The sequence below is a fragment of the Carcharhinus amblyrhynchos genome, chromosome 9 (genome assembly GCF_965287045.1).
Source record: "Carcharhinus amblyrhynchos chromosome 9, sCarAmb.v2.hapA, whole genome shotgun sequence".
Taxonomy (NCBI): domain Eukaryota; kingdom Metazoa; phylum Chordata; class Chondrichthyes; order Carcharhiniformes; family Carcharhinidae; genus Carcharhinus; species Carcharhinus amblyrhynchos.
In genome coordinates, this window is record NC_137332.1 from 71,848,786 (window position 1) to 71,865,721 (window position 16,936).

At 40.8% G+C, this 16,936-nt stretch overlaps 1 protein-coding gene across 1 annotated transcript in view; it reads left to right on the top strand.

Annotated features, from left to right (window-relative positions):
- LOC145348583 (ral guanine nucleotide dissociation stimulator-like 1) overlaps positions 1-16,936 on the top strand; it is a 141,986-nt gene that overhangs the window by 76,734 nt on the left and 48,316 nt on the right. The window contains exons 18-24 of the mRNA XM_080196771.1: positions 275-468; positions 4,787-4,920; positions 7,405-7,620; positions 9,734-9,837; positions 10,789-10,873; positions 14,947-15,036; positions 16,404-16,490. Of these exons, the coding sequence (XP_080052897.1) occupies positions 275-468; positions 4,787-4,920; positions 7,405-7,620; positions 9,734-9,837; positions 10,789-10,873; positions 14,947-15,036; positions 16,404-16,490 (910 nt within the window). The remainder of the gene's footprint in view (positions 1-274; positions 469-4,786; positions 4,921-7,404; positions 7,621-9,733; positions 9,838-10,788; positions 10,874-14,946; positions 15,037-16,403; positions 16,491-16,936) is intronic.

Below are 16,936 nucleotides of genomic sequence, written 5' to 3' on the forward strand. Positions count from 1 at the left end.
CCTTCAATCCTGGAGTGTCACTGGGTTAAAATTCAGCAGCTTGCAGCCTGATGACACCATGGGAGTACCATCAGCAAGCACACAGCAGCAGTTCAAGAAGGTGGCTCATCACCACTTGCTGTCAGTTAACTAGAGAGGTACAAAGAAATGCTGGTATGACCCATGTCGGAAGAATACATTCAAAAACAGGTTTGATCTACAAAGTTTAAAGTTGCAGATTACTAACTTAATTTTTGCTTGATGGACAGTTACTCACTTGTATAATTATTTCCAGTACTACAGTCTCAATTCTACGAGCCTGGCTAGACCAGTGCTCAGAAGACTTCCGCCAAGTTCCAAATTACACACGCCTCTGGAAGGTTATTGCCTACTTGAGGCAGATGATGCCAGGATCTGAGCTTGAGCAACAGGCACAGAACCTCCTTGATCAGTTTCAGAAGGAAGAATCAGGAGAACAGGAGCTTGACAGTAAGATATTAATTTTTGCATTGCAAAGATAAAAACTGCTTGTCAAAACAACAGAGGTAGAATGGAATTTTACTGTCTTGGGGGCCAGAAAATAGGATGAACTGTTCAAAAGTCCACTGACTTCAGCAAGGCCAGGAAATTCTACTGGGGTGGGTGGGTGATGGTTGCAAATATTTTATCGTGATTGCAAATACTAGTGTGAAGCTTATTTTAATTTCATCTTTCAAAACTTATTTATGCCATACACATGAAATAACATCAGAATTATGGACCTCCAATCCTTCTACGACCCCGTTTTCCTCCCCACTGTGCCAAAACCAGAACAATATCAGAGCTCTCTGCTCCTTCCTCGAATGGAGACCCATCCACTACCTTACCATACCTGAGCAAGCCTGTCCTGATTCTGAACAACTTCTCCGTCAACTCCATTCACTTTCTCCAAATAATTAACTGCGTGAGTCCTAGTTATGACTGCATTTTTGTTTTTGCAGGACCAAGTGGATCATTCATTTTTCCAGTCCTACATGGGGCCCCTCCCTTATCTCATTTTTCCTGTATGTTGATGACTGCTCCAGCCATGATCTGGGAAATTTAATGGACCTTGTTTTTGAATTCCACCCTTCTCTCACCTTCACCAGGTTCATCTCTGAGAAAAATCAAGGGAAGGAAGAATCAGAGATGAATCCAGTTTCTGGATTCAGCCTGTCAATTAATATTTGCCACAACTACATTGACTACATTTTTTGCACTGCTTTCTACATAGAACATAGAACAGTACAGCACGGTACAGGCCCTTTAGCCCTTAATGTTGTACTGAGCTTTGTCCGAAACCAAGATCAAGCTATCCCACTCCCAAGAGTTCTGGTGTGCTCCATGTGCCTATCCAATAGCTGTTTGCAAGTTCCTGAAGTGTCCAACTCCACTATCACAGCAGGCAGTCCCATTCCACACCCCAACCCCTGAGTAAAGAACTTAGCTCGGGCATCCCTCCTATATCTCCCACCAAGAACCTTTTATAGTTATGCCCCCTCATAACAGTTACATCCACTCAAGGAAATAGCCTCTAAATGTCCACTCTATCTATCCCCCTCATCATCTTATAAACCTCTTAAGTCGCCTCCCATCCTCCTCTGCTTTAAAGAGAAAAGCCTCACCTCCCTCAACCTTTCCTCATAAGACCTACCCTCCAAACCAGATAGCATCCTGTAGTCTCTCCAATGCTTCCACATCCTCATAGTGAGGTGACCAGAACTGCACACAATTTTCCAAATGCAGTCTCACCAAGGTCCTGTACAGTTGTAGCATAACCCCACGATTCTTAAATTCTAACCCCTGTTAATAAACGCTAACACACTATAGGCCTTCTTCACGGCTCTATCCACTTGAGTGGCAACTTTCAGAGATCTACGGATATGAACCCCAAGATCTCTGTTCTTCCACATTCCTCAGAATCCTGCCGTTGACCCTGTAATCTGCATTCAAATTTACCCCACCAAATTGAATCACCTCACACTTCTCAGGATTAAACTCCATCTGCCATTCTTCGGCCCAGCTCTGCATCCTATCAATGTCTCTTTGCAGCCTATAACAGCCCTCCACCTCATCCACTACTCCACCAATCTTGGTGTCATCAGCAAATTTACTGACCCACCCTCAGCCCACTCCTCAAAGTCATTAATAAAGATCACAAATAGCAGAGGAGCCAACACTGATCCCTGTGGTACACTGCTGGTAATTGGCCTCCAGTCTGAAAATTTTCCAATTTCCTGTAAGGACTCATTCCATTCTCCCAGTTTCTTTGACTCCGTTACATCTGTTCTGCTGATGCAACCTTCCACATCAGTGCTTCTGACATAAATCAGGATTGCCATCCAGAGTGGTTGATCGACCACTTCACTGTGCCCAGTCAACTTCACACATTTTTTTTGTTCTCACCCCTTTCCCTCCTTCCAGAGCAGTAATTAATAGGGTCACCTTGCCCTTGCCTTCCTCCGGATCGTTCTCATTTTTTTTGCTAGCTCCAGCTTAATACTACCACAAAGTACATCTTCCCCTGCCCTCCCCTTTCAGTATTCCAGTCACCACTAACACATGTCCAGCACTTTTGTGTATTCACAGGAGATGCTACACCTGTACTTTGACCTTTTCCTTTCTCCACATCCAAGACCCCAGCCATTCTTACCAGGTGAAACAATGATATTACTTTTACTCTGAGAGAGGAGGGCAGGGGAAGATGTACTTGGTGGTGGTATCAAGCTGGCAAAAAAAAATGATCCAGTGGAAGGCATGGGCAGGGTGATCCTATTAATCAGTGTTCTACCAACACTGTTTGCTGCTCAGTAGAGAGGGCCAAACTGGGTGATGACTTTGCAGAAACATGACCGTGAGTATCCTGTCAATTGTCATTTCAATTCACCACCTTGCTCCCACCTTTCTGTCCATAGCATGCTGTGATGTTCCAATGAAGACTGATACAGGTTAAGGAACAACACCTGATCTCCACACAATATAGCACTCAACACACAACTTGGATAATAGCCTGTGACTCCTTTTTTTTGCTGAATTGTTTTTGATTATGTTGCAATTGGATGACTGCTATATCATTCATCCCTCACTTGGACACAGCTTTTGTTTCTTTATTCTACACATTATCACTCTCGCTATTGCATCAAAATCTTTTGTTTATTTCTCCTCGCCACCCTTTCCTTTTGTTCCTCCCTTAAAAATCTTAATTCCGACGATAAGTCATTGATCTGAAGCAGTCTCTCCACACACTGCCAGTCTTGCTGAGCATTCTAGCATTTGTCTTTTTAACATTGCACCAGAGCCACTTTCACTTCGAACCTCCATTCAAAAGAATCAGTTTTATTTGTTATGTTGGAAATACTCCAGTCAGCTTTTTGTGCAACGTTTAAACACTGAAGGAGTTAGAAAACCATTGGTGCATGGATTATTACAATTTGCTGGGCGGAGAAGTGCTGAGAAATGAGATTGCAGCTAATGGATCCATTTGAGAGTTGGAACCAGCACCGTCACCTTTGGCCAAATGGTTGACCTGTGTTTCACTTTGAAACATCTACATGAACATACTTTGATAACTGCCAGTTAAACTACTCTACAACTCAATGGTAACTCAAAAGATAAAGGTTTTCAGTCTCTCTGAAAGATAAAAAGGTTTAGTTATACACTGGATTGTAATGGAATTAATGAACTTGGTACAATGATATTTTAAAGATTACCAGATCTTAAAAAAAACACTATTGACAAATTGTAATCACCAACATGCAATACATGTTGTTACAGGAACACCGTTTTACCCACATATACTCCAATTGAGTATTCTGCCAGGTTGGAAGAATCATTTCCGAATGGTGTGGTGTTGTGAATTAGTTTATTTATGTGTATTGTGTAAAGCTTTTCACATTACTGGCATTCTTAAGTAAACTAATTCAGAACATCCGCTGACCATAGGTTCATGCAGAGTTATGCCCAGTGGTTTTGAAATTCATTTGGGTTTCCTTTCTCATTTTTTTGAAATTGTTTCTGAATTCTGAATTTATAATTAAGCTAAGCTTGTTTAAAAATGAATCAGAGTTGAGTGTTGTGCTGACATTGACTGGAAGAGGGTCTTTTTTTTTGTTGTGGTGCCAGATACTTATTTTCCATTTCAGTCTTGACCTTTTGTAAAGCCTGTATCTGTCAAAGTATCAGAAAGGCTTTTCCAGAACTTTCAGTGTTTCTGGAAAGGACTCTGAAATGTTTCCCTCTCCTTCTCTAACCCCAATCTTTTCCTGCCCCCTCCTTGCACTACCAATTTGAGGCGTTATGATTACAGAATACACAAGTGCAAGATATACATCATGCAACCTGAAGAGGAAGATGCACTATGATCTGATTTTTGCCTGGCAGCATTTATTACGACCTATTGGCAATTTCTTCTAGCTGTTGCTATCAATGGTATCTTTATTACATTCTGTGACTTGCTCTATGACAAAGTTTTGAAATAAGAACATCCTAAGTGTGGTGGAAGATTTACTCAGACACAGATTAGCTTCCCATCTATCAGGACTGCTGAATGAGAACACATCAATAAATATTTTCTTGCTACTCAAGTGCTCTCCATTAAGAGACTTTGACTGTAACATTGTTGAAGATTAATTTCACTGAATCTAGATTGAAAAAATACAGCTGTAAGAACATTTTAAACCAGTGCTAGATTTCTAATTGTGCATATTTGAGAAGTGTATTGTTTTTAGAAATTTTAGTTAAGTGCCATGAACTTTGGGCACAAAATAAATGTCTCCTTTCAATTGTACAGATAGTAACTATGGAACCATCACGTTCCGACTGGGAGAGGAAGGGGATGTAGAGATAGGGGGAGTTGATGAGAAACAGGACATCCTCTCCTTCCCGTCAGACATTGTTGCAGAGCAGCTGACATACATGGATGCTGTGAGTAAACGTGGACTTGGGGCCATTCTGTAGGGACCAGTTGCCCACTATGCTGCGTGTGATGTTTTGGATGGCAGTCAGTGATCCAATTTCTCTTCACATAATTAGCAGTCACTATAACTGAGTTCACACACAATGCAGTGTCTAAGACACCAGAGCATGTTTGACATGTGACCTCAGTAACAAGATTGGAATATCTTTCAATGAAAACTTCAACTTTGTTTCTCTGAAGGTGAAAGTCATGTGAAACAAGTAGCCTTGGGGGTGACTGAAAACCCCTTTATTATTAACATCTCCTGTTAAACTTCTCTGCATTGTGTAATGGTATTGCAGGATTAAAGCTGCAATGTTCACAGCTGACATAACAATGGTAACAAATATGAGCAGACCAGTGTAGTTTCCTTTTTAGTTTTCAGATAAACACTGATACAAGTCAGGCTTGCATGGAAAAAGCTTGGCAAATTTTTCATGGTGTATAGCAGTCAAAGTGCAACCAGTCCGCTTGAGTAACCTAGAGAGTTACAGCATGGAAACAGGCCCTTCAGCCCAATTTGTCCATGCCACTCAGCTTTTAACCATTAAGCTAGTCCCAATTGCCCATGTTTGGCCCATATCCCACTCGACCAGTCTTACCCATGTAACTACCTCTGGCAACTCGTTCCAGATGCCCACCACACTTTGGGGGAGGGGGAGGGAAATTGCCCCTTTAGACCCATTTGTATCTCTCCCTTCTCACCTTGAACCTATGCCCTCTAGTTTTAGACTTCCCAACTTTGGGAAAAGATGTTGACTATCTACCTGATCTGTGCCCCCCTGTTTTATAGACCGCTAAGATCTCCCTTAGCCTCCTCTGCTCCAGGTAAACAAAGTCCCAGCCTCTCCTTGTAATTCAAACCATAATGTCCCAGTACCACCCCAGTCAATCTTTTCTACACTTTTTTCCTAGTTTAATAATATCCTTTCTATAATAATAGGGTGACCAGAATGGTACATAGTATTCCAAGTATGGCCTTACCAATGTCATGTACACGTCCCAACTGCTGTATTCAATGTTCTCATTTATGATGAGACCAATTTAACATATGCTAATGGAGGGTGCAAATAGGCTGTAAAATGAGTCTTTTGCCCAATCCCATCTTGACAAGTTACGTTAAAATTGCAACCTATGGTTGTCTCAAAATAAAATGTTTTAGAAATCTGTTTAATTGAAATGCCTAGTCTATGCAGGACATCTTACTTTTTTAGAATATTGGGAGAGGGCAGCTGTTTAACAGTAAAACATTCTATAAATTGGCTTCCTTTAGTCCAGATCAGCTATTCTCCTCTCCAAACATCACTGGATCCAGGGAATGAAGTACATGCTGCTTTAGCACCCTGAACCCACTCACCTACTTCAACTACATGCTGCCTCTGGCAATATGATCTGCAGACATGGGAGTTAGCTTCGACAGGCACTTTGATGCCTAACTCTACCTCTCTGCCATTTTTCTTGACCTTTCGCCTTGTCACTTGCATTGTTAGACTGGCAGTTCATTCAGTTGTGCATGAACAAGCCATAAATTTCCCAGCATTGATCATGGAGGAGAATGGAGGCATAGTCCATCTTCAGCTGGCACTAGAAACTGCATGCTTTCCCAGTCACTATCTCTGATTAAAAACAAACTGTCTACAGCATGCAGAAGTGTCACTTTTAACCCCATTGCACAAAGAATTCAGTTCAATTCTAATACTGCCTGCTTTTGGTCATAGTACAACCAATCTTCCACTGAAGCCATTGTTCATGCCTTTCATTTCCATATCCAAAACTCTTCACGAGCTCCTCCAAAACTCTTGACACTGTATCCTATCAGCACAAATTCACTACTTCTTCAACTCTAATATTTTCTGCCTATATTCCATGCTTGCATTTCCTCCCCAAATCTCTTCTGCCTCTTCCTGCTATGGCCTTTCTTAAAACATACATCTTTGACTAAGGTTTTAGTAAACCTTCCTAATATTGCCCCTTGTTTCTGGCTATGTCTTGAATCCCATCTCCATATGATTGAGTAATATAGTTGTAGCTGTTGTGGTTCACTCTCACCTTTTAATTTGAAGATCTCATTAAGTGTTACCAAATATTTTAATTGGTGTGTGAGAGGCTCTTGTAAAGTAGATAATCTGGTCAAAAATAATCCGTCACTCGCTTATGGGGTAGAAATTTGTCTCAGGTGGTGGTGCAAATTATGTGGTATTGGATTAGCCACTCATATATACACCATCCAATGTTAGCAGGCAGCTGAACAGATCCTGCATGTTTCACTCCACTAATGCCTATATCTGTGAGAATTATACACTGTCATTGTCTAACCTTTGTATTTTAGTTTTAAATGTACAAAGCAGTGAAGCTGGTTGACCATTACCTGGGCAAGTTTTGTTTGCACTTTAGTGTTCAAAAGGTCTATGGTAGTAAAAACATCTTTAGTATTCATTTTTATTTTTGATCAGTACCTGTTCAAAAAGGTGGTCCCCCATCATTGCCTGGGATACATCTGGTCCCAACGGGACAAAAAGGAAATCAAACATCTAGCACCTACAGTCCAGGCTACCATCACTCAATTCAATCTCGTCACTAAGTGTGTCATTGGTACCATATTAAAGGACCTCCAGTCGAAACCACAGCAGAGGGCTAAAATAATTGACAAGTGGATTCACATTGCTCAGGTATGACATTGTCTATCGATCTCTATGCAAAAGGCAAAATCCCACAGGGATGTGGAAGGCCGCATGCAAGCAATTTGGGTTGGGTGTTAACAAGTACAGAAAACCTCATGGATAGTGGGTGAGGGAGGAGCAGTGAGGTAGGTTTTTGACAAAGAAAAGTTGATTGCTTCTGTAGAATGTTGAATTATGGCAATCATAATTCCCACAGTGAGTTTGGAAGGTGAAATCAGTATAATTTGCTTTTGTAAACAAAACCCAGTATGTGCTGAACATTGTATCCTTTGGCTGCAAATAACAGAGTAAGCTGAGTAAGCAGCCCCTTCTTAATTTGCAGTACCTATTACAGAAGTTGTTTGCCAGCTCCTGTGCATTAGAGATCCTGTAGTCATATCACAATCTGGCATCATTTAATTATATGAAATGTATGGCGGCCATGTGACTGCCCTGCGTTTTTAAAGATCTAAAGCCACTGTTGGTTGAGCTCTGGGTCAAGACCTCTGCACAGTTTTCAACCTAGGCTTTATTTTTCCTCAACGAAATCAAATAGTTAATAAAGCTGCAGGATGTCTAAAGAGGAAGAGGTTGGTGTTATGTACCTAACAGGTCATGCCTCTGCTAATGCTTGTATTTGAATATTAACAAGTCACGTGAAGAAACAATGCAAACTGATTTCAGGTTATTAATTGCATTTCCGCAATGAAGTTGAGTATTACAGTTTGTACTTTGCATCCCTTCCCCTTCTGGCTGTAATTAATGTTTATATTTTATTCTTCCTTTCCATCAATTCTTGCTGGTGAATGACCCCATGCCCAAGTGACTTCCCTCCAGCATCTTCCAAATTGGCTGTTCATCACACGCAGAGGCAGGGGATGGGGGGATTAAAAGAGATTGGGAGCAGGTCCTCTTTTAGGTCAGCAATAGAGGCAGACTGGGTCTAAAATTATCAGTGCCAGTTTGGTATTCTGTTTTCCTGCTCATTTTGGGGAAGGTGGGTTTGAGGCTCAGCAAGGGTGCCCACCTTGGTTGCGCTCTTTAAGATCATTGACAGGAGGTTAAATGAGATTTTCCACTCGGTCTCCAGTTTCACAACATGACAGGTACAGTTCAATTGGCTGCAGCCTGGCAGACACCCAGTGGCAGTCTCGCATGTATACTCCAGGTAGGCAGACAGGTCCTCCCTGCCTAACTGGGTACCAGCACAACCAAAGGCCACCCTGTAGAGGCAGTCCCATCCTGTTGGTGGCCTTTGCTGCTTTATCTATAATGAAATCAGATTTTTTGTTTTTTTTTCCATTTTGAAACACCTTCTATTACTTATCCTTGGCAACAGCTGGCTGTTCCCCTCGAGCTGGAAGGCTGATGCCCCTCTAGGTTTGAAAGCCTGCCTGGGATCCCTGTCTCCATGCCTTTTTCAAGTGGGTACTTCCATAAAAATCACACATTTTCACAAACCCTCACCCAGCCTCTCAACCAGGTGGTTTTGGAACCTGGCAACAGTCCCAGATCCTGTTTCCTGCCCTCGGGAGCAGGAATTATGACTGATTTAATTTCTCCCGCTTCCTTTTGTAGAGTCAAGTGTATGGTGGGCACTGCTGCTGCTATCCTAGTTGAGATCAGCTAACTTGGATATCAACAGTTTTATTTTAGTCAAAATTAGTCAATAAAAATGTACTCAATTTTCTGATTTATACGTTTTTTTAAAAAGATTATCTTGTGCTGCCTGTACTACCCTTTTTACTCTTTGTTAGAAATTACAATATTTGTCACCAATTCATCAGCCTAAGAAAATGGGCAGAGGCTTCCCCTCTCTTCTTCTCTTCCCTCCCCTCTTCCCCTCCCCCTCTCATACCCTCTTCCCCTCTCCCCTCCCCGCTTCCCCACTCCCCCTTCCCCTCTCCTCTTCCCCCCTTCCCCCTCTTCCTCTGAAACACACCATCTGACCACAGCTGAAGAGAGTGTGGTAGAGGAAAAATAAGGGAGTAACGAGCGTGAAATGTGACAATGTTTTTCTGTAATTTGTTTTTGCTGCTGTTATTTTCACAGCCGATCTTCTGTTCTTGTCAGCAAATGGGAGCTGCTGTTACTTACACAGAACTCCTTTGTTTTCCAACAGGAATGTAGGATCTTGAAGAATTTTTCATCTCTGTATGCGATTGTGTCTGCAATGCAGTCAACTCAAATATTCAAGTTGAAGAAGACTTGGGCATTCATATCAAAGTAAGTTCCTTTTCCACAGTAGCTGTGAAATATTTCTGATAAACATACAGTACTGGATAGCAAGTTCTACGTGTGTCAGTAAGACTACCAGAGGTACTTGCTGTGCACTCCTAATAATTAGCTAATTGTCAGAATTGATCTTCCTTTGGCTAGTGCCAGGGACCTGGGTTCAATTTAGGCCTTGAGTGACTGTGGCGTTTGCACATTCTGTGGCTGCGTGGTTTTTCTCCTTGGTGTCCGGTGCGACTAGCAGGATAAATCCATGGAGTTAGGACCTAGATTAGATTGTTATTGGTGCAGGTTGGATGGGCTGAATGGCCTCCTTCTGCACTGTAGGAATTCCGATTCTTAATAAAGCTGTTCAGCTTGAACTTTAAATTATTGTGCTCCCAAACTGATCTGCTCTTAGATAAAACCTGCCACAATTCGCCTAGAATGATGCTGTGCCAGCCATATAAGACGGTGGATAAAAGCAAATTCCTGTGGATGCTGGAATCTGAAAAGAGCTGAACATTCAAAGGGTCATCTGGACTCAAAACGTCAGCTCTTTTCTCCCCTTACAGATGCTGCCAGACCTGCTGAGATTTTCCAGCATTTTTCTCTTTATTGATTTCATTTAGGATGCTGGAAGTACAGAAAAGTCAGTCTTTTATCTCCTGAGGAAGTGCAATAAACCCTTGAGAGCATACACATGTAATTTTTATCTCTGTGCTGCAGACAATTTAATCCTGTTTGCATTTTTGAGTTTCTTGGCAGTTTCTCTTGCTGCCAATAATATTTGCCAAAGGATAGCTAATCCGATTCATTAACATTAAATTCTGTAAAACTCCCAAAATGCTCATCATCCTCCATTGTATTTGTTACCTGTTTGTAGATGTTGGAGTCCTTGGCAGCCATTAGTTAATCTCCTTCTATTCCCTCATGAGTAATTTGTCTCATTCTCTTGACTAGGCACAGTACATCAATGTTTCATGAGCTTTCAGATATATCCTTCAATGAAAATAATTCTGTGACAAGTAGAGACCTGCTAATGAAGGTAAGATGTTGCATGTGGCTCAATGGATCTATTTTAGTGAGCTGTTCAATGTTTTAAAGTAAGTAATAAATAGTATCTATAATGAGTTAAACTAGTGGCTGACTGCATGTGAATGTTGTCAACCAATGAAGCAATAAGTGTACTAGGTGGTCTGGCTTGGCTTAAGCATTCAAAGCCTGTCGGATGCTAACTTTTTTAATAAACATTTAATGTGGGTATGCTGCCAAGAATACAACCTAAGTATATCTTAGAAATTTGAACTTGAAGGATAAAGTGAGACTTGTGCCAATGGATTTTTGCTTTGTGCACTGAGGGCATGTAATTAAAACCCAAAGTGGAAGAGTTACAGATTCGATTGGTTCCCTTAAGTATTTATTTGTTAAATTTTTACCTGTTTTTCTTGTTTGTCCTCTATAATAAGGATTAGTTGTTGCATGAGAACTGGGGCAAATTTGTAATCCGATTGCTTTATTTGTTATATTTCAAATTATAGTGACCTAATTTCATATAGTTTGTATCAAAACAGACACCAATCACAGCATCTGGAAACATTGTGCTTTTATTTTGTTTTAAGAGAGCCACGTACTCCAGGAATACTGAATTACTGAAATATTAACACATAGAAATTTACAGTGATGAAGGGGCCACTCGTCCCATTGTGTCCATACTGGCTGATTTGTAGCCATCAGTCTAATCCCACTTTCCAGCTCTTGATCTGTAATTTTGATAGGTGTACATGCAAGTAGTTAGAGGATCGCTTGTCAATACCAGTGAGTTCCCAAACCCTGCCACTATTATTAGAACCATAGGAATATCCACCCCCACTATTCCACACCCTTGTGGTTTCGAGTGAGTCCTGCTCTTTTATCTGCACTAGTTCTTAATGTATTCTGAAAAAGTCTTTGGGTTTCTTTGATTTACTTACCAATATCTTGATGCCCTCTCTTTACTTTCCTAATTTCTTTTTAAGGTCACCTGTACACTTTTTTTTTACTCCTCCTAGATTCTTCATAGCACTGAGCCTTTGGTATCTGTCAAGAGCTTCCTTTTCTTTCTTTCTCCTAAGCCTCTTGACAGCCAGTGGCTCTGGATTTGTTAGTCCAGTTTTTTTGAGGGACATATTTGACCTAAACTCTTGTTATCTCTTCCTTGCCTGCCTCCCATTGAGAGCTAAGACCAGTTGAATAACAACTCCTTTTCTCTGATGTGCTTATCAAGAATATTGGATGATTGTTAATGATTTTGCCAGGATATTTTTGAAAGTTCTAGTGGACAGCCAAGTATAGCAGAGTCCTCCACCAGAAAAAAACAAGCCCAACTAGGAATGCACACTCACCATGTTTTGGATAGGGCTTGCAACACCTAACTCTCGGTATCTGAGAAGGACCAAAATGCATTCGGTCAAATTGAGGGGTTTGACAGGATTGCCTGTTTTAATATGTGTTTGACATGATTTTGCAATGCCATGCTGTGGTTGTACAAAGTTGATGTGACTATTTATTGGCTTGCTAGATTTTGGCAGTGTGACAATAATTCAGTTCATCTGAATGGATTTTGCCTTTTCTAAAAGAACATGATTCAGCTCAAGCACATGTTGTTGCACTTCTAGGAATTGCAGCTACATTCTTCTCCTTCTGCCCTTTTCACCACCGTGCCTGTTTTTAGTGCTTGGCTCCGTGAGGAGCATTTTTATTTCCCCACTCTCAGGCACTCCCTTTCAAACATGTCTTCTTTGATTTGAATTAGTGTCCAATAGGATGGGCGGCAGTAAATCTATGCTAATATTGTAACAATCAACACTGATACTTGTGTTTTGAAGAAAATGGTGATCTCATAAAGCATTTGTCCATCTCTGGGGGACTGTACCCCCCAAATTAGATACAGATTTTATCTTGAAGTGCTTCCAAAGTTGTTTTTTACTTGATTAAGCTGATTGGCCTAGTAAATGACATGCAGGAGGCCTAAACCTGATTTTGCTTCTCCCTGTATATTTTCCTGCATATTTTCAGTTGAATAATTGGGCTGAATGGTCAACATATTAGTCAAGAAGAAGGTACAATCCCAAAATTCGTAACTTGTGGGTTGCAGGAAGTGTTCAGTTTGTCTCGTGCTGTTTTAAAAAATATTAAGGCACTCCAATGTCATCTGTACATACAATAGTACATCCTGGCATATTTATCATCACTTGGGTATCAGGAAGCCATTGTTTCTCGCTCCTGCCGTAAGCTCCCTCCTTTGCTCAGACTGAACTGGACAGTGGAAAAACTTTGGCTTTCTGTTTTATCTAGACCTATATCCTACATGAACTCCATCACCAAGACCACTTGTTTCTTTGCAGCATCTTGTGTCCCACATCAACTTAGTCCCAGTGTCCTTGCAATTTTTAATCTTTACATTTGATTGGATACTTCCAACACCCCACTTCTGACTAGCCTTAAGTCCAACTTTGTACCTCATCCTTGACTTGTTTCTCCCTGCTTCTCTCTAACTTGAGGAATGTTCTGAAAAGCTTTATTTTGAATCAAAATTTCAGCGAACTCTCCTAATGTTTGTGCTCATGGTTTGTGCTCATAGATTAATATGCTTAATTTCTCCAACTGATAAAGTGATTAGTTACATTATAAATTTCGAGGTGCCAAATTACCCCACATGCTTCATTGTGTACAGAGCAGAAAATAATCAAGCATGGGTTGTTGCTTAATTCCTAATCAATTTTGGAGGTAGTCAAAGCATTTGTCTTCTGAATTCGAAGAGGACTGTGTAATATTTTTGTTAGGACTAATCTGTCAGGCACCCTGATCCATAAGCACATTTGAAAAGGAGCAGCAGTAGGTCATTTGGCCTCTTGAACCTGAGCTGCCATTCAATAAAATCATGGTTCATGTTTTTATGGGCTCAGCTCCACCTCCCCATAATCCTTAATTCCTTTACTGTTCAAAAATCTATCTATCTATGCTTGCCTTAAAGACAAACATTCAACAAGGTAGCCCCAACTGCTTCACTGGGCAGGGAATGCCACAGATTCATAACTGTCTGCTGGGGAATTCCCCCACCCCCCAGCCCCACCCAGAAACCCTAGGTAAAAATTTCAAACTGCAATTACCCTGCAATGGGAGCCATCCAAAAGTACAATATAAATAGCAAACTTTGGTTCCAACTGTCTTATAATCGTTTCCCAGAAGAAGTCAGAATTAAAACCACTTCTAACTTCTGGATAACTATAAAGTACAATATTCACTCTGAGCCCCACCATTGACAACCCAACCCCCATCCTGCTGCTCCCCAATTCTACCCACTTGTCTTACAAACTTACCTTCTCCATGTCTTTCCCAATGTGGCTGGACCTTTTAAACTTGCCTGCTTTATGACAACTAGAGCTGTAAAAGAAGGTGTGGTTTTCCTTTCTCTCCAACTCTCTGCCTGTGGCACCTGCAAATATAAGAAATGAGTTCAAATCCGACCACAGAAACTAGGGATTTAAATTCAAATCAATAGGCATGAAACTATCAGATTGTTGTAAAAACCCATCTTATTCACAAATGTCCTTGAGGGTAGAAAATTGGTTATCCTTATCTTGTCTGCCCTACATGTGACTCCAGATCCACAGCAATATAGTTAACTCAACTGCCCTCTGAAATGGCCTAGCAGCTGTCAAGAGAATGGCTTGCCACCACCTCGAGGGCAATCAGAAACAGACCTTTCTAACAAAATCACAAACAGAATTTGCGATTCAAATGCCCTCAATTACATCACGCCGCAAAATAAGAGCAATTAATTCTGCCGTCGACAGGCGATCCAGTCTCGAGTGCATCACCCAGAAAGTGTTCTCATTTGTGTTCTAATCTGAGACTGGCATTAATGATCAGCTTTTGTGTTCATTTGGTTCTCAATATGGGATAAATTGCAGTTTCACTTCAAAATATCACAGGTTGAAATTGGAATTTGCCCAACATGTTAGCACAAGCCTTCAGATTTGCTATGTAATTTATAAAAACACGAGGCTTTGGGGTTAAGATCTCACTTGGTGTCACATTGGCCAGAGTTCATAATTGATTTTTTTCCTAAATCTTCAGGAAGAAACTTTAAAGTTTGCAAACCTTGACAGCCGTGTGAAAGATAACCAAAAGCGGGGTCAGAAATGGCTACAGATGCAGAAACAAATGGTGTGTCATCTAGTCATTCCAAGACTTAACAGTTCTCAGATTGAATTCAAATAGTGATTCATCTTTACGTAATTCTTTGCTCTAAATGAGGCTATTAACCATTTCTCCTTTCTATTTCCAATGAGGACGCCACTGTTGCTGTTTGACTGGTTGCATTTTAAAAGCTATAATTATTGGGACGGTGCTGATGTTTATAAATATAATCATGTATTGACAACCAATGTATCATTTGAGATCTAAATTGTTCCACATTTAAGATGATCCAAAGCTAGTATGGGCAGAATCTTCGTCATGGTCTAAAGGGTAAAGGCAGTATTCTGACTCAATCACTGCTGAGTATACTGATGTTCACAAGGGTAGAAATTGGGGCTCCCATTTGGTCACCTATTTTAGGATAAGGAAGAAAGAACTAAATTCCGTACAGAAATAGGTAATTAGTGTCAGCTCAAGTCTGTTAGGCTGAATGGATTAGTTCTGGGGATGGATGTATAATCCTGTGAAAGATTTTGCAGGTCAATGCACTGGATTGGAAGAATGAGATGGAATCTCAGTGAAATGCAAGGTTGAGGATTTGGCAGGAAATCTATACACGGAAGAGCTGTGGACACTTGGTTGAAGATCAATAGATTTTGAACTCAGGAAATCAAGGGAGATAAGAATCAAGCCAAAAAGTGGAGTTGAAGACAGTCACTTATTAACTTATTGAATGGTGGGAGCTGTAGGGTCTACTCTAGTTGTTACTTGTGTTCTTTCTGCTATAAAATAACACAACTAGTTGGCACTGCTGATAGCTGACCATTAGCTCCTTCTGGAAAGCTGCATATCTGATCATTATTTAAGGACTGTAGTGCCTTTTGATAGAATAAGATACCAAAGGTTATCCTCGAGATCACCATATGAAGAGAAGTTCCAGCCATGAATTTCTGGTAACAAAGGAGAAAAAGAAAATAAAGTGATGGAGGATAATATAATGTTTTGCCTGCACTTACAATTAAGTGATAATTTGGGGTTAATATTGGCAAATGTTGTATTTGACCAACGCTGTTTACATTTTTATTATTGTTTTGTACATAATTACTTATCACTTAAATATTCACCATTAGCAAGAATGGGTAATCTATTTATAACCCCTGATATGTGAGAGAATTCCCAACCTTCAAGTGATTGATATTGATCAACTCAACATGGGAGATCCAGCTCTAGCTTTCCATCCCATGGTATGATCTGTAATGAAATAGACTCAAGTGTTCAGCTTGCAAACTGATTTAGTTACATACAAAAGGGAGCGGTTTTAAGTATGGATAGTATGTTTAGGAAATGTGACATGCATTTAAAATGGATTAAACAATTTTGCTCCTCTTTTATAGGGTGTGATGCAGGGAACTGTGCCCTACCTGGGGACTTTCTTAACTGATCTAATTATGTTGGACACTGCTCTTCCAGATTATATTGATGTAAGTCTCTTTACATAAGAACATAAGAAATAGGAGCAGGAGTAGGCCATCTAGCCCCTCGAGCCTGCCCCGCCATTCAATAAGATCATGGCTGATCTGAAGTGGATCAGTTCCACTTTCCCGCTCTCTTCCCATAACCCTTAATTCCCTTGTCTGTCAAAAACCTATCTTCCCGTGTCTTAAATATATTTAGCGAGGTAGCCTCCACCACTTCAACGGGCAGAGAATTCCAGAGATTCACCACCCTTTGAGTGAAGAAGTTCCTCCTCAACTCTGATCTAAACTGCTCCCCCCCACTTATCTTGAGGCTGTGCCCTCTAGTCCTGCTATCCTTTCTAAGCGGGAAGAATCTCTCTATCTCTACCCTATCCATCCCCTTCATTATCTTATACGTCTCTGGAAGATCCCCCTTCATCCTTCTAAACTCCAACGAGTACAGACCCAGT